The sequence below is a fragment of the Dipteris shenzhenensis genome, chromosome 6, assembly GCF_047967505.1.
Source record: "Dipteris shenzhenensis isolate YYH24624 ecotype China chromosome 6, Dip_SZ_1.0, whole genome shotgun sequence".
NCBI lineage: Eukaryota > Viridiplantae > Streptophyta > Polypodiopsida > Gleicheniales > Dipteridaceae > Dipteris > Dipteris shenzhenensis.
Genome location: NC_141601.1, coordinates 55,904,097 through 55,931,793, shown reverse-complemented (window position 1 = coordinate 55,931,793; position 27,697 = coordinate 55,904,097). Strand labels below are relative to the sequence as shown.

Sequence of the window (27,697 nt, the reverse complement as noted above, 5' to 3'; positions counted from 1 at the left end):
TCAAGATAACCCCAAGTTCAGAAAAAACTCGGGTAACCAAGGTCAGCGACAGTCTCAAGATCCCCACAAGTCTCAAAAATTGTATGCTGGATCCCAACAAAAGCACTCCTCCAAGGATCGCGCCTCTTCCTCTTCACAAAGTCATGACCGTCATCACCAACATAAAGGTGCGGCCACTGACAAGAAGAACAACTCCAGCACAAAAGGACTTTGTACCATCTGTACGGGCAACCATAGATGGTTCGATTGTCCCAAGCGACCAAAGCAAATTTCCAATATGGAACCTAGCACTTCCCAAACAAAAGATGCTACCCCAACACAAGACAAGAAAGGCAAAGCTGTTCGAATGGCAAATACCATCCACATGAGCCTTGCCAACAACCCCGAATCTTCCCTGGCCACTCAAGTACTTTGTGTCCAAGGATCGATTTGTGGAACAACGGTCACTATCCTCATCGACAGTGGCTGCTCTCATAACTTCCTAGCTAGTTCTATGGTCGAAAAACTTCGGTTGACCACCAGTCCTAGTCCCATGGACTATGAGATTGAACTCGCAAATGGAACTACCTTCTTGTGCAACACCAGGATAAAAAACTCAACATTATACGGACAAGTTGAACTTCGACATCATGCCTCTTTCTCGGTACGACGTCATACTCGGACAACAGTGGCTCTACGATTATGATCCATCAATCAGTTTTCGCAGCCATATACTACCCAGTTTGTCCACCAAGGAAAACTTATTGAGTTAATTGGTTCTAGGGACTCTCCTTCAACCCCAGTTGCCTCTGCCCTACAAGTAAAGAAGTGGGTTCGTAAACGTCAAGTAAAGACTTCACTTCTGTTGGTTACGGCAATAGAGGAGACATCAACAAAGGATCCTCATGAGTACCTTAACAAACCTTTTTTCCAGCTCTACCTGGATATTTTTCCACAGGAATTGCTAAAGCAATTATCACCTCGACGACGAGTGGATCACCCAATCGAGCTTATTCCCGGCAGTAATCCACCGTTGAAACATCTTTATCGAGTTTCTTACACTCAAAATGAAGAAATCCAAAGATAGGCGATCGAACTACTCGACAAAGGTCACATTCGGCCCAGTTGCAGCCCTTTCGGATCTCCTGTACTACTTGTGGAAAAAAAGAATAAGTCATTAATTCGCCTCTGCATCAACTACCGAGCCCTCAACAAGCTCACTATGAAAAACAAGTATCCATTGCCTCGCATCGATGACCTCTTTGATCAACTTCTACACACAACACAATTCTCAAAGATTGATCTTCGTTCAAGTTATCATCAAATTCGCATACGAGAAGGCAATGAGTACAAGACAGCTTTTCGAACAAAGTATGGACACTATGAATGTTTGGTCATGCCTTTTGGGTTAAACAATGCCCCGGCCACATTCATGACACTAATGAAGGACATTTTCAGGCCTTTCCTTGATAAGTTCGTCATCGTTTGATGACATTCTCGTTTTCAGCAGATCCCTATATGAGCACAAACAACATCTTCACCAAGTTTTTGAAGTTCTCCGCGCAAATTCTCTCTACATCAACGTGGAGAAAAGTGAGTTCTTCAAGACCCAACTCGAATATTTGGGACATGTTATTTCAGCTCAAGGTATCTGTGTGGATCCCAAGAAGGTCGAGGTAATCCGAAACTGGCCTACTCCTAACAATGTTCATGATGTCCGCTCTTTTCTTGGATTGGCAAACTTCTATCATACAAAGGTCTATCAGTTTTTCGAGATTGCAGCTCCTATGTCCTAATTATTGAAAATCACAACAGTTTTTCAATGGCTTTCCAAAACAGAGTATAAACTCAAACAAGCACTCACTACCACACCAGTTATGGCTATTGCTGACTCAAACCTGCCATTTGAGGTCATGACTGACGCTTCGGACATCACTACAAGAGCAGTCTTGATGCAAGGAGGAAGAGTTATTGCTTTTGACAGCCATAAACATTCCGATATCCAAACCCGATACCCGGTTTATGATAAGGAGTTTCTTGCCATTGTACATGCTTATCACTCTGGGAAACATTATCTCATGGGAGCTGACTCGGTGGTCAAGACAGACCATCACTCTCTAAAGTATATCTTTACTCAGCGAGTCATGAACGCTCGACAAGCACGCTGGGTTGAGTTTCTGGCCAACTTTCACATGACCATTGAGTACATTCCAGGACTACGCAATGTAGTTGCAGATGCTCTCAGCAGGTTAACTCTAGCATCATCTATGGTAATCTCTACATTATATGTGGATGTACCGAATTCATTCAAAGGGAAGTATCTAAATGATAAAGACTTCGGCATAGCAGTACAAGTTCTTTCGAAAGATCAATCTTCGGCTTCTGAACAGAAGATTTTCTCATCCTATTCTTATACGGACGACCTTTTGTATTATCAAGATCGCGTCTGTGTACCACATGACAAGGATGTTTGACGTCTTTTGTTAAAAGAGCATCATTTAGTTCCTTATGCTGCCCATCCAGGCATCAACAAGACTTATAGATTACTCAGTGCAACATACTACTGGCCTCATATGAAAAGCGACGTCATCAAAATGGTCACATCTTGCTTATCTTGTCAACAAATGAAAGCAAGCCGCCGACTTCCAGCAGAACTTCTTCAACCGCTTCCAGTTCCAACTGAAAGGTGGGAAAGTATTTCCATGGATTTTATTACAACACTACCACGATCCTCTAGAGCTAACACTCAGATTATGGTAATTGTTGATCGATTGTTCAAAATGGCACACTTTGTTGCTTGCAAAAGAAGTGCACAGGCTTCGGACATCGCCAAACTTTTCATATAATACATCTTCCGACACCATGGATTGCCCAAGAATATTGTTTCTAACAGAGATCCTAAGTGCACCAATCACTTTTGGATTTCATTGCTCGAATCTTTGGATACAACTCTACTGTTCAGTTCAACCTACCACCCAGAATGAGATGGACAGACTGAAAGAGTCAACCAAGTTCTGGAAGAAATGCTATGACATTTTATTCAGTCACGCCTAGCAGCTTGGGAAGGGTATCTACCACTCCTTGAGTTTGCTTATAATAACTCTTTCCATGTTGCCATCAGCATGACTCCATTCCAAGCAGCTTATGGACACACTCCGATTGTACCAACGAATTTTGTACTTCAACATCGAGTGGCCCTAGTTGATCAACTGGTTCAAGAAATGCAAGACATTCTACTCCAAGTCAGGGATCATATGCGAATTGGCATTTACCCATTTGTTCACAAACAAAACCACTGAAAAAGGGATGGAGGCTAGAATGCCCTTGCTCAACAGACATAGACAAGTGCACCCGATTGGCCCCAAACACCGTGGCGCCCCTTTCGGTATTTCTTTATATTTCATAGTGAAATGATTACAAGTTGCATCTGGGAGACCTTCCCTGCAACTGAGCATGCAGCCCCAATTCACTAAGCCTTCGCAAGGCTTTCAAGCATAGAACACCATCACATAAGTGCACTTAACCCATAGGCTCAACCCAAAGGCATTCTCTTTTCCGAGTGCAATTCCATTGGCTGTCCAGATGCAATCACACTGCACCCCAGCTGCACTCTCTTTGAGTGGGTTCCAGATGGCATTCACAAAGCTTTTCAAAGCTCCAAAATAAAATCAGCAAAGTACCCAACCAAAGAATGACTCATGTAGCACTGCCTGGGCACCTGTGAGCCAAGAAAGAGGCGGCACACGAGACCAACCAATAGCTTATGGCAAAAAGAAATTGCAGCAGCAAAATCACAACTCACCAAGCCCTGAAAACTCGAACCAAGTCCTTAATCGCCAAGAGGACATAGTAGCCAATGCCCAATTGCATTCTCAGCCAAAGAGGAGTGCAAAGGCATGAAGAAAGAGCATTTACAAGAGCCGACCAGCAAGAATTCCACTGAAAAATGCGAAAAGAAGCACTTCTTTCGCGAAAAAATGGGAGTTCTTGGGCTCAAAAGAAGCGTGCTTCAGAGAGGAATGCATTGAGAAGGTTTTGGAGAAGTTTCATCGCCGGAAAGTCCTCCAAAACTGAGAAAAGCCAGTCAACCAGTGCGTGGGACCACTTGAAATTCAACAGAAAGTTGTAGCTTTGCAAGAGGAGAGGCCCAGGAGGCGGTAGAAGCAAAAAGGTCCAGAAAAAGCCACTTTTGCAAATTCGACCAGCAAAAGAAGTGCTCAGCTTTTCCCGTTCTACCAAACGCACGGAGGGAAAAGCATATCACTACGAAGGGGAGGCAGAGGGGAATCCATCGGGCCAAATGGCGCGTACTACCAAACGCACGGAGGGAAAAGCATATCACTACGAAGGGGAGGCAGAGGGGAAACCATCGGGCCAAACGGAAGTCCAGGAATCCAAACGAGTGAGGAGTTATGAAGAAAAACGGAATTCAGCTGAAGGAGGCTGAAAAACCAGTCCAAAATCTCAACAAAGGGAGAAGATGAGAGAGAAAACCACACGTGAAGTTTAGAAGGCCCAGGAAGGTCCAGGAATGGCAAAGGAGCATGTAGAAGGCACTAGAGCCACTTGGAACTCTAGGGGGGCCACTGAAGGTACATGGCCCTCTAGGGGGCCCATTAAAAATGCCACATCATCATTTTCCAACAACCACTCTTTTAATTCCTTGGAATGCCTTTGGGCCTAGGGATTAATTACGCTTATGTGCTAGGGACCATGCGGCGTTTAATTACACATTATTAAGCCCATGCTTGGACTTTTAAAACCAAAGTTGTCACGGTCATGTAGTATATTAAAGTACTTAGAATTTCACGCCCCCGTGACACATAGTATCTTGGTCATAACTTCGGAAACACAGACTTAACCATCTTGTAGCGATGTGGGGCTACAAATAATTGCACCATGTCACCAGTTTCAAATTCCAGGTGACGTCTATGTTTGTTGGCGGACCGTTGATACTGCTTTGCAATAGTTAATGGTTGTGATATATGCTTTGTGAGCTGTAAATAAGTGCTGAAGTGATTAAAGGCTTAGTTCCACTGCCCTCTGAGTGATTACAGGCCGGTTTCATTGGTTCCATTGCCTGGATACCACACTCTTTCTCAAGAGGTGGGCCTCGGTAGTTTGGTGGAAGGATATCTTTGTTGCACTTTTCAACAGCTGAATATTACAACCATAAACATGGTGAGTACCCATGAGCAAGAGAGCTCCACAACTCCTCAAAAGCTACAACTGAGCTCAACGGTGATACTAGTTCTAGCAGTGAGTCAGATGATGCTACTATGTTGAATGCACAGCTTGCAAGTGCAGTGACTGCTTTGACTCAGCTGGTTCAAAATTTGGCTCAGATTGTGCAAACAAATGCCAAGAAGAAGAAGAAATCAAGAAAGCACAAGCACGGAAAGAGTGAGTACAATGCATCAGCTTCTCATGGTGGACCGCACACTCATGCATCAGTTTCCCATGAGGGATAGCCATCAAAAATGACTCAGAAAGTGACTTCCAAGAGAGAGGAATCACCCAAAAGAGCACTTGAGAAAGAGGTACAAAAAGTACAGCTAGTGCAACAGTATGAGCAGCCAGCACAAGGCCTTGGTTTGGGTACTTCTACTCCTCAAAATAATAATGTGCAGTCCATAAATGTGGCTCAACCACCTCAGCCATATTTGAGGCAGCAACCTGAATATTTTGGTATAGATTCTATCTTTGATGCTATGTCGATATTACTGCCAATTGGGCATAGAAAGCAAGCCATGTATGACAATGTGGGAATGCAGCCAGGCATGCAAGCCACAGCATATGCTCGCATGCCTAATGTTCAGCCAAGCATGGCTGTCCCTAGTGAAGGGAATGCTGCAAATATACAGCCATCTTTGGGATAGCCAATATCAAATGTATATAAAGAATTTAAGGATGGTAGTTCTCATGTCAAGTTTGATACATATAATGGAGTACAGGACAGGTACAAAGCCCTCACATTCCTTCAACAGTTTGATGCTGAATTTCTTGGGGGTTTGTTTATAGAAGCATCCAAGATGAGGAAGGTCGCTACATTTTTGAAAGACAATACACTTAAGTGGTACACCAACCTTATGCTTCATGGAGATGCACCTGCTACTTGGCTGGAATTTAAGCAAGTGTTCTCTTCTACTTGGCTTACTCCAACTTTTGAAGTTGAAGTACTTTCACACTGGCATGACTTGTCATACAAACTTTGCAAGAATCTTGATGATTACACCCAAAGGTTTTGGGATGTTTTGCTGCCATTGAGCTCTTACAGGCATGTTTCTTTGAAAGAGCAAATAGAGAGGTACTGTTGTGGATTGCCTAGTGAGCTACGTGATTATTGCATCAAAACCAAGGTGGGTTCTATGACTCAATTAATTGAGAATGCAAGGACAGCATATGCATGGATGCAGGAGAAGAATTTGGGCTTTATGGACAGCTAGAAAGAAGACAACAAACGGGCTGCCAAACACCAGGATAAGGACATCGAATCTGAAAATAAAAATTATGGCAAACGACCGTTTCAAAAGGGAGGAAAAGCCCAATTCAAAGCTGGTCAAAGGCGTGGACAGCCTAATAAACAGCCCCGTACCAAGTTATCTAATGAAGAGAAAAAGTCACTCATGGAGCAAAACAAATGTTTTATATGCAAAGGAGAGGGATACCGCTCTTATGATTGCCCATTCAAGAAAAGAGACAGGTCAGATGATGATAAGAATGGTGATAAACAGGCTGATCGGAAGGGCAAAAAGCCTAAACCTTCCACAGGACTTCTTCTAGATGTGATTGGGAGTTTGCCACATGCACATGATGAAGAGGAAATGAAAAAGACTGAAATGTGCAGAGCATGGGGAAAAATCAGAAATCAGAATTGTTTGTTTTTCTTTGATTCTGGGGCAAAGGCAAATTTCATAACTCCTGATATGGTAGGAAGGCTTGGCATCAAGCCTGAGGAAATGGGGCCATCCGGCATGTGTGATATGGCCAACCCTGAACTCAACACACCTGTCACTCCTATCATTGGCAAGTTAAGGATGCATATCCAGGGATATCAGGATGCAGAGGACTTCTACATTATGCCTTTGCCAAAGTGTGATGCTTTGCTTGGGATGCCTTGGATGTACAGGGTGGGGGCTGATGTGCAGATGAGAAACAAGAAGATTTCTTTATCTGATAGAGGCAAAAATCATGTACTTGATGTAAAGTTGAAAGGGGAGTCCATCACTGTAGTTTCAGCTTCTTGTATTTCCAATGTAATAAAGTGTCATATTTCAGCATACTTGATTTTTGTCAAAGAGGACAGACAATCAGTTCAGGAAGGCTCTACTCTTTCTGCTTTAGATAGAGAAAGGGCTGCTTTTATTTTAGATTTTCAGGATTGTTTCTCAGATGCACTTCCTCAAGAATTACCTCCCAAGAGGCCCGAGGATCATCAAATTGATATAATTCCAGGAAGCTCACCGCCTAATATACCTCCCTATCGTGTCAGTAAGGCACAACAGGAAGACATAATGTCACAAGTGAAGGAACTCTTGGAAAAGGAATTAATAGAGCCAAGTAATTCTCCTTACTGTTCCCCTGTGTTGCTTGTGCAAAAGAAGGATGGCAGTTGGAGAATGTGTATTGATTATAGGGCTTTGAATAAAGTCACAATTAAGAACCGTTTTCCAATTCCACGCATTGATGATATATTGGATCAGTTGGAAGGTTCCTCAATGTTCAGTCGTATTGACCTTAAAAGTGGATACCATCAGATAAGGATACGGCTTGAAGATGTCTACAAGACTGCCTTCCGCACTTCATTTGGCTTATATGAGTTCCTTGTGATGCCTTTTGGTTTGACTAATGCACCTGCCACTTTCAATAGAATGATGGACATAATTTTTAGAGCACACAGAAAGTTTGTGGGCACTTTCTTCGATGACATCATTGTGTTATCTAAAAATGAGCAGGAGCACAGGAAACACCTCACTATTGTGTTTCAAGAGTTGAAAAGACACAAGCTATTAATAAACACCAAGAAAAGTGAGTTCTTTATGCATGAGATTTCATTTTCTCGGTCATATAGTGTCAAAGATGGAGTCAAGATGGATCCTGCAAAAGTTGAGGCCACAAGGAGTTGGCCAATTTCGAAAAATCTGCATGAAGTCAGAAGCTTTCTTGGGTTGTGTTCATACTATCGGAGGTTTGTAAAGTACTTTGCAGAAATTGCTTGTCCCTTGCATGCTTTACAAAAGAAACCTGTACCGTTTCAGTGGGGACCAAAGGAAAATGTAGCTTTTGAAGAGCTGAAGCAAAAGTTGTGTTTTGAACCCGTTATTATCTTGCCAGATCTTGCAAAACCCTTTGCTGTAACTTGTGATGCATGTGGGAACAGCATAGGAGGCACTTTGATGCAGGATGGCAGAGTGGTTGCATATGAGAGTAGAGTTCTCAAAGATGCTGAATTGTACTTGCAGACATACGAGAAGGAAATGTTAGCAGTGATACATGCTTTGACCACATGGAAACATTACCTTCTTGGAGCTGATTTTTATGTGCAGACAGATCATCAGTCACTTAGATATTTTCTCACGCAGAGAAAATTATCTGAAAAGCACATGAGATGGGCTAACTTCCTCTCAATGTTTCATTTTCAAATTGTACATGTGCCGGGTAACAAAAATGTCATGGCTGATGCACTTTCCCGGAAACCACAGCCTGAAGCAGTCTCCAAGAAACCCAGTGTTTCAGCAGTGAGCATTGCTTACAACAATGTGTTAGATGTGATGAAAGATCAGTATGTTAATGATGCTGATTTTTCAACTATTTATGATCAGCTTTCTGATGGTCAAAGGCATGATTACTATATGTTTAAAGAGGGTTTCATTTTGATGCATGGGCGACTCTGTGTCACTGATTAGATGCGATAGAAAGTCATAATGGAAAGTCATGCTCCTCCATATGCAGGACATAGGGGAATTACAGCAACAATTACAGCAGTGGAGCAATACTTTATTGGCCATCTTTGAGGAAAGATGTGGAAGAATATGTGAGAACATGCATGGTTTGTCAGAAAGTAAAGTTTGACAGGCAGAAGGCACCTGGGTTGTTACACCCTTTGCCAATTCCGGATAGACCATGGCAAAGCATAGCTATGGATTTTGTGTTTGATCTTCCACGTACTTCTACTGGACATGATGGATTGTGGACAATAATTTGCAGGTTTAGCAAACAAGCCCACTTTGTGCCAGTAAGAAAGAAAATTACAGCAGATCAAATGGCCAAATTGTTTCTGCAGCATGTCTTCAAGTATCATGGGATGCCTGAATCCATAATCAGTGATAGAGATCCAAGGATGACCAGCCTCTTTTGGAGAGAGCTGTTTGAAAATATGGGCACTACGCTGAATTTTTCGTCATCTTTTCACCCTCAGTCATCCTCCCGTCGATGAGGATTATTAGTTGGAACATACAAGGCCTAGGTGGCGTCCCACATCGCCGCCGTAGACAGCTGATCCGGGATCAGCTTCATCCAGGTGTTACTGGGGGTTCCATTGATATCTTATTTATTCAAGAGCACAAGCTGGATTCTAGAGATTGTGCCTAGTCAGGCAAGTTGCTTTCTGGCCATACTTTTTGGTCGCCTGCCTTGGGCACCAGGGGGGGCACTTCTATTTCAGTTTCGTAGTCGGTTCTCCCCTTAGTTGTTGGACACGGAGTCATTATTCCGTCTAGAGCTGAGTGGATTATTCTTTTGATTGGAGGGCGTAAGGTTGGTTTCCTTAACCTGTATGCCTCCAACACTAGAGGGAAACGTGTCCTTATGTGGAAGACTTTGCTCTCCTGGGCCCCCATTGTGGATTCATGGGTGATTGGAGGTGACTTTAACATGGTCGAGTTACTGTCAGACAAAAAAGGGGGTAGAGAAGGCGGACTTCACTCTTTGGAGAGAGCAGCTTGGGATGCCTTCCTTTTTCACTTCTGTGGCAGAGATACTTGGTGGGATGATGCCTTTCTTATTCAGCCACAGTCCCTCCTGTTCTCTTGGTCGAACAGGAGGCAGCAGATGCCTATTCATGCACGCATTGATAGATTCTATGTAGATGACTGGGCACTAGACAGAGGTGGATCGGTATGCATTGCTGCTGGGGTTTCCACTTCAGACCACCACTGTCCTGTTGTGCTGGCTATCTCAGACCCTCACTTGAGAGGCTGGTCTGCCAGCATCAGGATTCCAGATGCCTTTTACACAGAGGAGGACCTTACAGAGGCAGCCCTGCAGATATGGGTTTCTCACGTCCAGGGTGGGCAGCCATATCCATCACATGTAGCTGCTGTCCTTTCTGGTATTAGCGACTTCTACCGCTCAGTTGCTTGTACCAGGAGACGAGATATTCTCAGACGTGAGATTGGTGTTCGCCAGCAGTTGGTAGCTTTGCAGAGGGAAGAGCAGAAACGGTCTTCAGATGCTTGGATTCAGGAGCGCCTTGCTGCAGCAAAGGCTCATCAGCAGTTATTACTTGATCAGAGAACAGAGTATGCCTTTCATGCACGGAAGTCCTTCTGGATTCAGATGGGTGGTAGAGTCAATAAACACTTTTTCTCTACTCTTGGCCCTAGACATAGTAGAGAGAGTATCCCAACTTATTGACTCACATGGGGTTTTACAGACAGAGCCTAATGATGTCTTACGCATAGCTTCAGATTTCTATGCCACCCTTCTTACTGCTGATCTTGAGACACATGATAGAGAGGATGCTAGACAGGCTATTTGGCAGAGCATCCCTGTGTTGGTGAATCCGGGTATGCATGTTATACTCGATGCACCTTTCACCAACACAGAGTTCAGGACTGCACTTTCAGCCCTTCACAAGGGCAAGTGCCCAGGTTCGGATGGCCTCACCCCGTCTTTTTTCATTGCATTTTGGGATATGATTGGAGACTATATTACTTCAGCCCTGCAGGCCATTTGGGACTCTGGCGAGATGCCTGGGCCGCTTATAGAGGGTCTCATCCACCTTATCCCAAAAGGAGGTTGCAGAAATTTAGTGTCCCAGTGGAGGCCTATCACACTTCTGGGGACTTGTTACAAGATTCTGGCCAAGGCTATCAGCCTCCGATTGCAGCCCCTTCTCCCTGATCTTATTCATGACACTCAGACGGGATTTGTGCATGGCAGAAGCATTTTTGATAACATTTTCTCTTTCTGGGAAGCTTCAGAGTGGGCCATGCAGAGTGGCCAGAATCTTGCCATTCTACTTTTGGATTTTGAGAAAGCTTATGACAGAGTAGATTGGGGTTTTTTGAAGGGCACCCTTCTACGCTTAGGCTTTACTGATGCTTTGATCAGAGGTGTTTCCTCTTTGTACAGATCAGCCCACAGCCAGGTACTAATTGGTGGGGTAAGGGGTGAGAGATTTCAGATTTCGAGATCAGTCCATCAGGGATGCCCCCTTGCTCCTTTCCTTTTTTTGTTCGTGGCCGAAGCTATGAGTATCTATGTTAGATCTCAAGCTGACATCTTTGGGCTGAGACTTCCCATCAGAAGGGAAGAGGAGCTACTTGACAGTGAGTTGGCAGATGTCACAGCAGTTTACTTGGATGCCACTCCACAGACGCTCACTTCTTTCAGGACAGCATTGGATTTATTTTGCTTGGAGGCAGGGGCGCAGATAAATTGGCATAAATCCAATGGCTTTTGGATCAGTGATGAGGACACTCCAGTTTGGGGGCTTGACATAGGATTCACTTGGGTTCAGAGGGGTGAGCCTATCAGGTATTTGGGCTGCCAGGTTGTTTGCATTCTCAGCCAAAACCTGAAGCAAAACACCGCCTCTCATAAAAGTACCTGCCCAAGTGGAGGAAGTGAGTGGCATATCATCTGTGTCTACCCAAACCTTTGGAAGGGCTGCCTCAATCTGCAAGATCCTCCCTGCACTCCCTCTGAGATGTCTTGTCAACCTTGATTTGGTCTCCTCTGGAAGCCTGCGGAAAGCTTTCCAAGACCCCATAGATGATGCAGGTCCCCTCTCCCACCTAGACCACTGCATGTAGAGTGAGGCACCCAGTGGTCTGCCATGATCATCTAAAATATTGTCATTCCACATGATGGGTTGCCTATCAATCTCTTCCCGACAGGAAGGAGGAATCCTCCGAAGAGTGCTTCTGAAACTGGCCCAAGCTTTCAGAATGGCAACCATGAGAGGGGACAAAGGTGATCTGAGGTGTGCTGTGGTGAAGATCCACCTAACACTGCTCATCCAATCTCCTCCTGAAGAAGGTGTGCACCTCTGTATGCTACTAATAAGAAAGTCCTTCCACGGTTCCTGCCCTGGCATAAGTCCCCGCACCACCATCTTGCAAAGTAAAGCTCTGCACTGTAAATCTGAATCAATAATATTGAGACCCCCTTCCTGTGTAGGGAGGATGAGGGTCTCCCAAGCCACCCTGGCTAAGGCATCTGCTATGCCATCAAGCCCACTCCAGAGAAAGTTTCTGATCGGTCTTCTGAGCTGAATAATGCAGTCCCTAGAACGGCACCAGCATGAACAAACAAACCAGGCCGTGGCCAAGAGGACCTGGTTGACCATCACAACTCTAGAGGCAAGATCCAGCTTGGCTGAGCTCCAAAAAAGAAGCTTCCTTCTGATGCTCTCCAAAACGGGAGCAAACTGCTGCGTTGTAGAAATATCCAATTGGCTACTATGTCCTCTTGGCGATTGAGGACTTGGTTCGAGTTTTCAAGGCTTGATGAGTTGTGATTTTGCTGCTGCAATTTCTTTTTGCCATAAGCTATTGGTTGGCCTCGTGTGCCACCTCTTTCTTGGCTCACAGGTGCCCAGGCAGTGCTACATGAGTCATTCTTTGGTTGGGTACTTTGCTGATTTTATTTTGGAGCTTTGAAAAGCTTTGTGAATGCCATCTGGAAACCACTCAAAGAGAGTGTAGTTGGGGTGCAGTGTGATTGCATCTGGACAGCCAATGGAATTGCACTCAGAAAAGAGAATGCCTTTGGGTTGAGCCTATGGGTTAAGTGCTCTTATGTGATGGTGTTCTATGCTTGAAAGCCTTGCAAAGGCTTAGTGAATTGGGGCTGCATGCTCAGTTGCAGTGAAGGTCTCCCAGATGCAACTTGTAATCATTTCACTGTGAAATATAAAGAAATACCGAAAGGGGCGCCATGGTGTTTGGGGCCAATCGGGTGCACTTGTCTATGTCTGTTGAGCAGGGGCATTCTAGCCTCCATCCCTTTTTCAGTGGTTTTGTTTGTGAACAAATGGGTAAATGCCAAATGGTGATCATGCAATGGTTAATGGTTGTGATATATGCTTTGTGAGCTGTAAATAAATGCTGAAGTGATTAAAGGTTTAGTTCCACTACCCTCTGAGCATTAGAGGCCGGTTTCACTATGGACCTTTCCGGATCGTCAAGAAAAATTCACCTTTAAGTTACAAATTGGAATTACCACCATCATGGGGTAAAATCCACCCGACATTTCATATTTCTTGGCTAAAGACGTACATTCCAGGCGATGACGCAGTTCCTCCTGCAGGTGATTATGTCCTAGAAATCGAAGACGATTATGTTCTTATTCCTGAATGTATTCTGGACCATCAATAGCGAGAGACTCGACATCGACTTATCACGGAATTCCTTTTCTTTGGCGAGATCTGGACGACTCTGACGCTACTTGGCAATCTGATGAAGACTTTGAGCAATACCCTGACATTTTACAGCAGTATTTTCAGAATTTACCGTGATATTTTCTACACCAGTTCATTATCTCCACCAGGGTCTTATTTTGAGTGGGAGGGGATGTCATAATCTGTGACGTATTCCTTTCTCTTTACCTTAGACTTATGGATGGTTTAATGAATGGACACTTGTGGAAGGGTATGCCCTTTCGACAGGACACTCCTTATGAGGCACAACCCTTCACAAGAGACATTCTATTGAAGAGACACTACCATTGTAATGTACCCTCTCATCAAGGGTCACACCCTTCACAAGGGGTACACACCTCTTCATGCACATACACTTTGGAGTACGAAGACTTTGTATAAATGGATGCTCAAGTATGTGTGGGTGTGTGGATTTGTATGTGTGAGAGCATACTTTTATACTATGGTCTACCCCCACTGTTGGGCGCTGATGACGTTAGTGGGGATGTCATAGTAGCTAGTTCCTGCTATGTGATGGAATCTATGGTTTTCAATCTTACGAGTGACTATCGTGAGATTGAAATTGCACTATGTTGTTTTTTTAGAGGATGAGTTTGGGAATGTTCCTAGGTTCATCTAGGTATATGCTTCTGCCGTATTAGCAGACATGCAAATTGCACCTTGTGAAGTTTTTGTCCAAGTTGCGGCCTGCTGGTATTGCGATAATTCTTTCTGTTGCCCTATCAGCTAGATTTAGATTTAGATGCTCGTTTGGGAGAGACTAAAATGAAATCATTTAGACTTCACAAGCAGTTGTAGCTTGAATGAAGAGATTTGGACTACTTTTTGATTAGCCTTCTCCCTTAGTGCTAGCCTTCGTCATGGCTGAGTTTGCCCTTCACCTCTGGAGTGCCGACAGGAACTCAGTACAAAGACTTTGTATAAATGGATGCTCAAGTATGTGTGGGTGTGTGGATTTGTATGTGTGAGAGCATACTTTTTTACTATGGTCTACCCCCACTGTTGGGCGCTGATGACGTTAGTGGGGATGTCATAGTAGCTAGTTCCTGCTATGTGATGGAATCTATGGTTTTCAATCTTACGAGTGACTATCGTGAGATTGAAATTGCACTATGTTGTTTTTTTAGAGGATGAGTTTGGGAATGTTCCTAGGTTCATCTAGGTATATGCTTCTGCCGTATTAGCAGACATGCAAATTGCACCTTGTGAAGTTTTTGTCCAAGTTGCGGCCTGCTGGTATTGCGATAATTCTTTCTGTTGCCCTATCAGCTAGATTTAGATTTAGATGCTCGTTTGGGAGAGACTAAAATGAAATCATTTAGACTTCACAAGCAGTTGTAGCTTGAATGAAGAGATTTGGACTACTTTTTGATTAGCCTTCTCCTTTAGTGCTAGCCTTCGTCATGGCTGAGTTTGCCCTTCACCTCTGGAGTGCCGACAGAAACTCAGTACAAAGACTTTGTATAAATGGATGCTCAAGTATGTGTGGGTGTGTGGATTTGTATGTGTGAGAGCATACTTTTATACTATGGTCTACCCCCACTGTTGGGCGCTGATGACCTCTGTGGGGATGTCATAGTAGCTAGTCCCTACTATACGTGATGGAGTTTATGGTTTTCAATCTTATGAGTGACTATCGTGAGATTGAAACTGCACTATGTTGTGTTTTTAGAGGATGAGGTTGGGAATGTTCCTGGATTCCTCTAGGTATATACACACCTTTTCATGTGTGACTCTTCACTCTCTATATAAGAGAGGCCCAATGTATGGATGACAACTACAGACACTCAAGCAATACAAATATTCCTTGTTCTTTGCTATTTCAGTCTCCTATCTGTTCCTTAGCACATTTCTAAATATAGTAAATCTAGGATTTCTTACAATGCAATGCCCTCAGACTTCCCATACAGCCCATCCTATAATTCCCTGCTCAACTTCAAACGGTGAACGGCATCCAATCCTTAGGCAATCCTGTATCCTCAGCCAACCAAAGCATGCAACAGAGACCCCAATAGCATCCACTGTTTGAACCACTCCTGCAATTGCAGATCCAAGTGCCCAACCAGCCAAACACGGCTGACCAACTGCAAGACAAAGCCCTCAACAGCTGAACTCTGGTGCAATCAAACAACCAAACACTTCCCAGCGGGTTGCCATAGTCTATACCCTGGCCACTGCCCAACAGCATAAATCAACCCTTCTTCGCGAGGAAAGAAACCCAAACGCAATAACTAGCGAGCAACCAAACTGGGAATGGCAAAGGCAGGCAAAGACAAGCCTTATTCTACCCAGAATCCACAGAAGATAGAACACCCACGCCTGAAAAGATACCAAAACCAGCCACAACACCCAGATTGCTCCAGAAAATCAGGTCTAAATCTCGTGCAGAGCCTGAAAGCCTAAAAAAAGTAAGTTGCAGTTCACCCGGAGCAGCTTGGTTAGGTCCAGAACTCCTGGAACAGCCCTAGAACCAATCGCAAGCACCTAGAACAGCCTGGAAGAGCCCAAAAGCAAATCGCAAACTAGAACAGACACCTTGGTAGAAATCGCCACTTGCAACAGACTCTTGGATCAATTGTGATTTGCTATGGCGGCCCTGGATCACCTGGAACTGGCCCCTGGGTAAAAATGAATTTCCATGGCAGGCTGTGGAACACCTGAAACTGGCCCCTGGGTAATAACGAATTTCCCTGGTAGGTCGTGGATCACGTGAAATTGGCCCCTGGGTAAAAACGAATTTCCCTGGCAGGCTCTGGAATACTTGAAATGGGCCCTTGGGTAAAAACGAATTTCGCTAGCAGGCTCTGGAACACCTGAAACTGGCCCTTGGGTAAAAACGAATTTCCCTCGTCACCTGAAACTGGCCCTTGGGTAAAAACAAATTTCCCTGGTAGGCTCTGGAAGCTCCAAACTGATGAACTGGCTCCTCTGAAAGTGATCTGGCCAACTGTCTCTAAAAGAAGGGCTCCTCCCCCCTTTTAAAGCCCTAGCCCTAGGCTCCAAAAAGTAGTGTTTTTTAATTGCACCACTCTTTTGGCCCCCTGTTGCACACGTTGGCCCTAGGAATTAGAGTTGCCTAGTAAGTGGGCGCACATTCACTATTTACAAGGGCCCACTAGGAATTTTAATTCCCCAAGTCCCGTCCCATGGTTGGACTCTCGCATCCTAGAGGCTCAAGGCAGTCACGCGGAAATTACGGGAGTCGCAAATCAAAAGTTTCAAAATTTCACGTCCTCGTGACATACCCTCCTCTTGAAAGAAGGCAAACGTCCTCGATTTCCTGCAAAAGAAAACCAAGTGGAAACACTAAATGTTTGTTAAGCAAAAGACAAGCAAACATTCCACGTACATGCATACATGCACTCACAAACAATATGCTCCCCACGATGTCGGATCCACCTCACGTATGGCCATCCCTAAGGACCCACTGCCAGTGGTACATCATGAGCATATGTAAACACATAATGCATGCACATAGATACTCAGACTGTACTTCCGAGGGATAGTTCATGCATGCTTTACCCACCTATGGCCATCTCTTCAAACCCACACTAGTGGTACATCATGAACATCCGAAGTACCTGAGATATCAAATCCAAATCTGAGTGGACAGCCAACCATGCCGCCAACAGATCACCAACAATGCATATACGATTTGTAGAGCTGCAGATAACAAATCTATATAGCATTGCAAACCAAGCGACTAGTACACCCACTGTGACTAGTACACCACGTACATCGCGGCCAACAATGCATGACATAGACCACTTCCAGGTATTGCGCATTCGGAACCAAGGTCTAGGGGAATCCATTCTCTTTTTGTTGAAACCACATGACAAAAAAGAGCATTCCCATCTTGTCGAATCCTCATGACAAGAATAACATGCATATTTTACCGAAACCTCATGGCAAAAAAAGCATTCTTATTTTTGTCGAAACCTCATGACAAAAATAGCAATCTCATTTTGTCGAAACCTCATGACAAAAGAGCATCCAAAAGTAGCTGGGAAAACACCATCTTGCAAATCGTATACATAATCCAGAATCGGATGCCAAAAAGAGTGGCAGACTCTACCATACAAAATTCTTTTTACAAGTACCTATATACAACGCTGTACAAAACCAGCCGTGAACAACCCGCTATGGAATTAGGAACTCTTGCCCTTCAGAACATTCTGTGGCTCATTCGTGTCACTAGCCGGCTCTTTCCTCTTACAGTTGGGACAATTTCTAGACTGATGTCCCTCCTCTTTGCAAATAAAACATTTACCAGCTTTATATAAAGCGCGTCTTTTCTCTAGAGACAAACGATTATGCTCATCCTTTTGACAATTGGCCTTCTTCTCTATTTTGGATAATTGGAACCCAATTTTCTTATCTGTGTCATCTTTCTTAGCTTCCTGCTTCTGTCCACCTTTGAACTTTGAAGTCCTCCCCTGCATCAAAGCATATGCCGTGCTAGCATTCTCGATAAGCTGAGACATATTGGAAACTTGAGTCTTCGTGCAGTAGTCTCTCAACTCCTTAGGCAGCTCGCAACAATATTTCTCAACTTGCTCAGTGAACGGAACAATCCGGTAGGAGCTAACAGGCAACAAAGCTGCCCAAAACTTGCTGTTATACTTCTCCAAATTACGGCAATTATTGGAATTCAGCTCATGCCAAGCAGTCATGATATCCACTTCAAAAGTCGTCGTAAGCCACGCAGTTGAAAACACCCGCTTGAAACCTACCCATGTGTTTGGTGCAGTGTTTTGCATAAGCATAGTGGTCCACCACTGAATTGCATTCCCCTTTAGAAAACTTGCAGCCCGGCGTACTTTGGATGATTCTGTGAAGTTTCCTCCTATGTAGGCTACATCGAACTGCTGTAAAAAGGTCAAGGCCTTAAGTTTGTCCTGCACCCCATTGAATGTCTCAAATTTCATGGCTGCACCTGCCTCTTTAAAGTCCTTCAACTTCCCTTGAGATGCCAAATTGTCATAAACAGGTGCCTGGGCAAACGGGACAGCAGCACTCACTCTATCCCCCACACTACTAGCATTAGGAAAAGCTGTACTATTCAGACCAGCACCCAAATTTTGCATATTTCCCAAAGCAAGGCTACCTGTTGCTACATTAGGCATACGTGTTTGCATCCATGGGGCTGCTCCAACATTTGCATACATCATGTTCTGTCCCATGGGCTGTAAACTAAGCTGAAACCCAATTGTTTTTTTTTTTGGGCAAAAAAGAGACTTCTATTAAGTATTAAAGAAAACTGTTAGAGCAAGCTCCATACGGGAATACGGGATACACCATGCAATGCATGAAAAGCTCAAGAGCCAAAAAGAAAGGATTGGGGCTGATAGTGCCATCTCAATCTGGTAACAATCTTCGAGAAAAAGGGAGAACCCCTCGAAACTCGAAGAAATACAATCCTCCTAGAAGAGGCTGCCCGTGAAGGGCCCTGCATGCTAGTCCATATGGCTATCAAAGTGTGAACCGTGTCACTCCAAATACCCGTGAACACCTGTGATGGGTGTATTTGGGTGTCATCCAAGGCCTCTGTGCATCTGGCTCTCCAAATGTGCCAAGAGAAAATGCTAAGCCAAAATATCCTAAGAGGTGTCCACTGAAACATGTGAAGCTCTGAAAGGAATATGTGGTACATCCTGAAGAGAGCAGGGCTCTATTACCTGCCGGCGGATCGAGAGTGCCCAAGAAGAAGACTCACCCTCATAAAACACCTGGGGCCCATAAGGGATAACGATGCGACTGAGCCCCAAGTCATGAAGAAAGGGGAAGAATGAAAAATGCTGAGTATCCGAGTAACTCCTTTCCAAAGATTGCAGTCCCAAAGGCAATTTCGCACTGACTCCTCTGCAGAATGACAACGTGGGCAAGTGGGATCAGCCCCAAATCGTGATCTCCACAGGTTCACTGCAATCCCTCCATGAATAGAAAGCCAAAAGAAAAGAGTGATCTTTCTATTTCTGAGGGATTTCCAGAGCCTTCTCCAGAAATTCCTACGCAAATTTGCGGTGATGAAGAAGCTATCCATGGGGCAAAGTGCTGTGCTGGAGAGATGCCCAATCCTACTTGGCATCCCAAATATCTGACAGGAACATCCCTCTGAATCCAGGAAAAGCCAATGTCAACTCCCCATCCTGGAGTGTCCTCATCACTGATCCAAAAGCCAAAGGATTTATGCCAGTTAATGTGAGCCCCTGCAGCTGAGCGAAAAATATCCAAGGCTGTCCGAAAAGAATCAAGTGATTGCGAAGAGGCCTCAATAAAAATAGCAGTGTCATCAGCCAACTCACAGTCAAGAAGCTTCTGCTCATGTCTTAAGGCAATCTCAACCCATAAAGCTTAGCCTGAGATCTAAGGAAGATATTCATAGCTTCTGCCACAAAAAGAAAGAGGAAGGGGGCTAAAGGGCATCCCTGATGAACTGATCTGTGAATTTGAAACCTGTCACCCCTTACCCCTCCAATCAAAACCTGGCTGTGGGCTGATCTGAAAGGGAGGCCACCCCTCTAATCCATGCATGTGAAAATCCAAATCGTAGAAGAGTGCCCTCAAGAAAACCCCAATCTACTCTGTCGTAGGCTTTCTCAAAGTCCAAGAGTAGAACTGCCAGCCTCTGCTCGCTCTGCATAGCCCACTCTGTGGCTTCCCAAAAGGAAAAGATATTATCAAGTATGCTCTTGCCATGCACAAAGCCTGTCTGAGTATCATGGATGAGGTCTGGAAGAAGGGGTTGCAATCGGATGCTGATTGCCTTGGCAAGGATTTTGTATAGAGTGCCCAAAAGAGTGATGGGTCTCCAATGGGATACAAATTTCCTATTGCCACCTTTCGGGATAAAGTGTATGAGTCCCTCGGTCAGTGAGTCAGGCATCTCACCCGAGTCCCAAATGCCCTGCAGGGCTGAAGTAATATGATCACCTATCATATCCCAAAAGGCTGTAAAAAAAGGAGTAAGACCATCGGAACCAGGGCATTTGCCCTTATGAATGGCAGAGAGAGCAGTCTTAAACTGTGTGTTGGTAAAGCGTGCATCAAGTGAGCATATCATCTCTGGTGTGACCAACACCACACATGTAAACTCTGCCAAGTTTCATCTGTAGCCACATCTCTGGCCTGTGTGTCAGGATCTGCGGAAAGAAGGGAGACATAGAAATCTGTCGCTAAGTGCATGACGGTATCCGGATGAGACTGCAAAACGCCGTCAGAGTCAATAAGTTGCCTGACACTCTCTCTACTATGTTTGGGACCAAATGTAGAGACAAAGTGTTTATTGACTCTCCCTCCCCTCTGTATCCAAAAGGACTCCCGTGCATGGAAGGCATACTCTGCTCTCTGATCAAGCAATGTCTGCAAGTGAGCCCTTGCCGTAGCAAGACGCTCTTGTACCCAAGCATCTAATGGTCGTTTCGACTCCTCGCTCTGCAAGGCTGCCAACTGTCGGCAAATACCAACCTCTTGCCTGAGTACCTCACCTCGCCGAGCACTAGCAACGGAGTGATAAAAGTCGCTGATACTGGCAAGTGCAGCGTGCTGTGGCCACATGTGAAGGACCGGCCACCCCCCTGCATGTGAGAAACCCAAATCTCCAAGACTGCCTCTGTGAGAGTCTCATCCGTGTATAAGGCATCGGGGATCCTGATATTGTGAGACCGTCCTCTCAGATGGGGCTCTGAGATGGACAAAACTACCGGAAAATGGTCGGAAGTGGAAATACCAAGTGCAATGCAAACTGTCCCTTCTCTATCAAGAGCCCAGTCATCCACATAGAATCTGTCAATCTGGGCATGGATAGGCATCTGCACCTTGTGGTTCGACCATGAAAACAAAAGTGATTGAGACTGAACATGAAATGCATCATCTGACCAAACATCTCTGCCACTGAATCTGAACAAGAAGGCATCCCAAGCTGCTCTCTCGAGGGAATGAATACCACCTTCTCTACCCCCTTGCTTATCAGAAGGTGCCTCAACCATGTTGAAGTTACCTCCAATAATCCACGAATCTGCAATGTCAGCCCACGAGAGCAACTCTTTCCAAAACAGAACACGGTCCCCTCTGTTGTTCGGAGCATAGAGGTTGAGGAAACCAACCTTACGTCCGTTAATCAGAAGTAAAACCCACTGGGCCCTGGAGGGGGTTATGGTACTGCGCCCAATGATCAGAGGGAGAATGGAATCTGAAACTGATATGAATGTACCTCCTTTGGTTCCCAAGGTAGGAAGCCAAAGAGTCCGACTTGAAAGGAGCTTACCTGACTTGGAGCAATCTCTGACATCCAGTTTGTGTTCCTGAAGAAAAAGAATGTCTAGGGAACCACCTGAAACACCTAGATGGAGCTGATTCCTGATCAGCTGTCTGCGACGGCGATGAGGGATGCCGCCCAATCCCTGTGTATTCCAACTGGCTATCCTCATCGGCGGGAGGAAGCGGGTTAGAATATTCTACCTTCCCCAACTTGGTGGCGAAAAAAGAACCCTCCACCGGAGCTGACCTCCTGCCATACACACAAGGTCCACAGGGAGGAAAGTCCACAGGTGAGAGAGAGAAAGATCTCTCAAAAAGGATGCCGATAACAGGCTCTCTGAAAGTGGAAGGTACAAAATCATCATCTGGGAGGTCAGAGAGGTCCTCCAAAGCGGAAAAGGAGTTCCGCTGAGCCAGTCCTGGGGAGGGGGTACGAAGGATTCCTACTGAAGTAGGGAAAGAATGTAAGACCCCCTTCCCTCTATCCATAAAAAGAGGCACGTGTACCGAGTCCTGATCAAGAAGTGTTGCGGATGAGGTGCCAACAACCTGGGCTGCTGAGGAAGGTACAGCTTGATCTTGGGGTGGAGTCGAACAAGGCTCTTGAACACTAGTCTCCTCCTGAGGCTCCAAGGGGGTAGCCTCTGAAGCAGTGGAAGTGTGATCTGAAGTAGAGGGCCTAACTGCGATCGGAACCCACCGTGGGCGAGAGGTGGTGCAGGGTGCAGGAGGGACTCGAGTAGCCCTGGGAGGGGGGGCAGCTCGAGTTTGAGGCGGTGCTTGTGGAGTGGTAGGTCCTACTCTTGCTCTTTGTCGTAAGCTAGTACAAGCTGGTTGCTTTTTGGGCTTCTTTTTCTTCTTTGGGCAATCTTTGGCGAAGGGCCCCGAGGATCTGCAAATCGTGTATTGGTCTTGACGACCTGCAACCTCAAATCTCTAGCGGAAGAAAGACCCATCAGGTCGCTGTAGCATGATGTGGTCATATTAGGGTCCTGGACAATGACCCTAACCCTGGGTACCCCATCCATCCTAACCGCCTCAGCAGCCGAAGAGGGCTCGCCATGAAGAGGGGGGATCTCTGCTACCACACCAAACCTCTCGCAAATAACTGAAAGAAGCCGGTGATAAACTTAGGGGAGACCAGGGAACGTGATGAAAACAGAAACTCCCTGCTTGGTTTTTCAATTGGGTCAAAGCCCAGTTGAAAGGGAAACAAAAAAATCCTCCTGTAGCCTAGAAATAGAAACCCGGCCTGTAGCAGGTCTCTCGTGACGTCCGGGGAATCTAGGCATACCTGAAAGAAACCTTGTCCCAACAAACGAACATCCTTAAGGTGGGGGGCGAGGTCCTGTGGAAGCGCCGCAAGCATCCAATCTCTAGTTGTGACCTGGAGGGGTGGAAGCCATGGATGCGTGCGAAGAGAGTCTTGGAACACTCATGCTCCAAATCCTTTTGCAACTGTTGCAGCTCGTCTTTTGAGAAAGTGATGGTTCTCGCGGCCGGTGTGGGTGGTAACGGATTGATTGAATGGGAACCCATTCATCAATCGAGGTGGGAGAGGCCGATTCAAACACAAAGAAGAACTCCGTCCGCTTTCCTGAAGCCCAGGAGACCCCTAAAGGAGAATAGGGTACTCCAGATGAAGGGAGAGGGGGAAAGGAAGGTGGGAGAGAGAGGAATGAGCAAGGAGAGGAGTCGTCAGCAAAGAGGGAGGGGGGGCAGCAAGAGGAGAGGAGGAAGGGAGAGGAGAGGAGGAGAGGGGGGGGGAAGCAAAGAAAGAGCCGGGGGGGGGGGGAGCAGGTAGGGGGGAGGGGAGGGAGGAGGCAGCGTGCGGGGGGGTCGAAACAACAGATGGATGGGGCTCAGAGGCAATGGCACGAGATGCAACGGAAGCTAGCCAATGGCAGCAGTAGGTAGGGGGGATGGGAGGGAGGAGAAGCAAGGAGGGGAGGGAGGAGGGGGGGGGGGGGAGCAGCAGGTAGGGGGGAGGGGAGGGAGGAGGCAGCGCGCGGGGAGGAGGCAGAGAGCGGGGGCGGGTGGGGGCCTGCAAGAGGAGAGGAGGAAGGGAGAGGAGGGGAGGATAGAGGAGAGGAGGAGAGGGGGGGGGGAAAGCAAAGAAAGAGCGCCGGGGGGGGGGAGCAGGTAGGGGGGAGGGGAGGGAGGAGGCAGCGCGCGGGGGGGGGGGGCTGCAGCAGCGAGGGAGGGGAACCAGGGGGGAGGCTTGGGGAGCAGTAGGTAGGGGGGATGGGAGGGAGGAGAAGCAAGGAGGGGAGGGAGGAGGCAGGGGGAGCAGCAGGTAGGGGGGAGGGGAGGGAGGAGGCGGCGCACGGGGGAGGAGGCAGGGAGGAGAAGCAAGGAGGGGAGGGAGGAGGCAGGGGGAGCAGCAGGTAGGGGGGAGGGGAGGGAGGAGGCAGCACGCAGGGGAGGAGGCAGAGCGGGGACGGGTGGGGGCCTGCAGCAGCGCGGGGGGGGCTGCAGCAGCGAGGGAGGGGAGTCGGGTGGGGAGGTGGGGCGAGCAGTAGGTAGGGGGGAGGGGAGGGAGGAGAAGAAAGGAGGGGAGGGAGGGGGCACCAAGGAGGGGAGGAGGAAGGAGGGGTGCAGGAGGAGCGGGGAGCAGCAGCATACGTGATGAAACCCAACTGTTTGACTAGCAGGCATGCCTGAAAATTGGGCTTGTGGGCTGACCATAGCCTGAAACACTGAACCACCACCAAAATAACTTGGCTGAACCGGGTTTGTCAAAACTCCTTGCTGTCTCCTCTCTTGCACCCTGGTCACCTCCAAGAGACTGAGACATTTGCTCTTCCTCCTCAGTAAGGCTCACGGATCTCTCCCTGTGGACATATTTACAGAATAGTATGTTGTCTTCTTCACCTAGTTTGCTTGACTTGCACCAAGCCAACCACAGGCTCCCCTCTTGAAGAAGTTAGGTGGATCCGGGCAATGGAACCACTGAAACCAGCCTCAACGACGTAAAGGGTGGTAGCATCCATGCAAATACAACATATACAGTAAATAGACAAGCAAATTTGCAGCACACCACAAATCATAGGGGAGCTAGAGCGCTCCTACTCAGAAACAAAGACACCGATTGGCCCCAAACGCTAGCGCCCCTTGCGGTATTTATTTAACATTCATTTGAAGCCAAGAGGCTGATTACAAAGGTCTCTGGGAAGCTGCTCCACAGGCAAACCAACTCCCTCAAACTTCTCGTCCAGCCCACCCTGTAATTCCCTGCTCAACTTCAAACGGTGAACGGCATCCAAGCCCTAGGCAATCCTGTATCCTCAGCCAACCAAAGCATGCAACAGAGATCCCAATAGCATCCACTGTCTGAACCACTCCTGCAATCCCACATCCAAGTGCCCAACCAGCCAAACACGGCTGAACAACTGCAAGACAAAGCCCTCAATAGCTGAACTCTGGTGCAATCAAACAATCAAACACTTCCCAACGGGTTGCCACAGTCTATAGCCTCCCTGGCCACTGCCCAACAGCATAAATCAACCCTTCTTCGCAAGGAAAGAAACCCAAACGCAATAACTAGCCATCGACCAACCTGGGAACGGCAAAAGCAGGCAAAGACAAGCCTTCTTCTACCCGGAATCCACAGAAGAAAGGTCACCCTGGCTGGAAAACCCTAGATCCTGCGGAGATAAGCTGATTCCGCCCTGGCACAGCCCAGAAGCAGCCTAGAATAGAACACCCATGCCTGGAAAGATACCAAAACCAGCCACAACACCCAGAAAGCTCCATAAAATCAGGTCTAAATCTCCTGCAGAGCTTGAAAGCCTGAAAAAAGCAAGTTGCAGTTCACCCGGAGCAGCTTGGTTAGGTCCAGAACTCCTGGAACAGCCCTAGAACCAATCGCAGGCACTCGGAACAGCCCGAAAGAGCCCAAAAGCAAATCGCAAACTAGAACAGACACCTTGGCAGAAATCGCCACTTGCAACAGACTCTTGGATCAATTGCGATTTGCTATGGCAGCTTTGGATCACCTGGAACTGGCCCCTGGGTAAAAACGAATTTCCTTGGCAAGCTCTGGATCACCTAAAACTAGCCTCTGGGTAGAAACGAATTTCCCTGGCAGGCTTTGGAAGCTCCAAACTGATGATCTGGCTCCTCTGAAACTGATTTTGCCAACTGCCTCTAAAAGAAGGGCTCCTCCCCCCTTTTAAAGCCCTAGGCTCCAAAAAGCAGTGTTTTTTAATTACACCACTCTTTTGGCCCCTAAAAGCAGTTTTTTAATTGCACCACTCTTTGGGCCCCCTGTTGCACACTTTGGCCCTAGGGATTAATTGCCTAGTAACTGGGCGCACGTTCACTATTTACAAGGGCCCACTAGGAATTTTAATTCCCCAAGTCCCGTCCCATGGCCAGACCCTCGCGTCCCAGAGGCTCAAGGCAATCACGTGCAAATTACGGGAGTTGCAAATCAAAAGTCCCAAAATTTCACGTCCTCGTGACACGCTTTCTCAGGGATCAGGTCTGAAACAATTTTGATTTCCAGAATTTTCCGATCTGTTTAAGTCATTCTACAAGATACTTAAGTGAAGGTCTCGTAATGTCAGGAAAACATTCTTTGAATGAGCAGTCCTTGTTCTGGTCTCGTCATGTTAAGGAAATATTCTTAGTCTTTGTTAAGGCATGAAAAGTGTATGGATTGAGTGCGTATCGATGGTGTTATGACTCATATTGCCTAATTTAGTGTTTGCTGCCTTTTTTCTCAGAGATTTTTCCTACAATAAGTTTAATGGTTCAATCCCTGATTCTCTTGGGAGGCTCAGTCATCTTCGAAAACTGTATGTTCTCTATCTTATTAATCTTGGATATTGGGGAATCCTACTACTAAATAAACATTTCCACAATGCTTGGTGGATGATCACTTCCCTTGGTTAAGATGTTCATCTGATTACCTGTTTCGATGCAAGCTGACTTTGCACAGTACGTAACATGATTCAGAGAATATCAACAAAACTTAACGTTATCTGCCAAAACAGGCTCTACCAACTTTGGTTGTCTTTTATATTCACTAAATAAAAAACTGGAGAGAAAGAAAGCAAGATTCTTCAAGTTGAAAGCTCTACTTTTTCTCTTTTCAAGCTGCATTAACATCTCTTTGAAGGTATCCCTTACGTCAATTACAGAGTACTTGACTGTCCTCTTATCCAGCCCCTGTTCTAGAGACTCTTCTAAAAGGTCTTTCCTGATTGCTATACAGAAGACATGGCCTCGTCCTGAAGAAAACCTGAACAGCAAAGGAACTGCAAAAATGGAATGAGAATTTTAAGTTACAAATGAGTGCTTTGTAGAGTCATGCTAGTTAACCGTCTCTTCAGATGCATGAGAATATGGTTCATGAATTCCATGCACACAAATCTGTGAAGAATGGGATTGAAGGACGTAACTGAATTGGAAGATCTTTGAAGGAGTGAGGATACCTTGTTGGGTGCTAAAGATCATGCTTTGGCTAGATTATAGTCTCAAATAATCAGGAAGAAATGATCAGTTTTTGGAAGTTTCTGCTGAAGATCATGTGATGTGGCTGGAGCACGGTTAGAATTGTTTTGAGATAATTGCACACAAACCAAGGGATATTCATGTCTGCGGCAATGATAGTCCAGGATGGATTTCTATGAGGAGACATGGCACCTTTAATTTATCTAATTGTATATTGCAGCTTCTTAAATGGGAATTTGCTTTCTGGTGAAGTACCTGCAGTTCTTGGCGCGGGACCTATTCATGGTGCCAGTTTCAAGTAAGAAATATGCTCTTGTCTCACTGGATGTTTAA

At 46.0% G+C, this 27,697-nt stretch overlaps 1 protein-coding gene across 3 annotated transcripts in view; it reads left to right on the top strand.

Moving 5' to 3' along the window:
* RLP4 (receptor like protein 4) overlaps positions 1–27,697 on the top strand; it is a 58,771-nt gene that overhangs the window by 13,925 nt on the left and 17,149 nt on the right. For all 3 annotated transcript variants that reach the window (XR_015541176.1, XR_015541177.1, XM_087376069.1), the window contains exons 6-7: positions 26,635–26,706; positions 27,585–27,662. Coding sequence is in view for 1 of the 3 variants with exons in the window: in XM_087376069.1 (XP_087232195.1) it covers positions 26,635–26,706; positions 27,585–27,662 (150 nt within the window). In the remaining 2 variants the exon portion in view is untranslated. The remainder of the gene's footprint in view (positions 1–26,634; positions 26,707–27,584; positions 27,663–27,697) is intronic.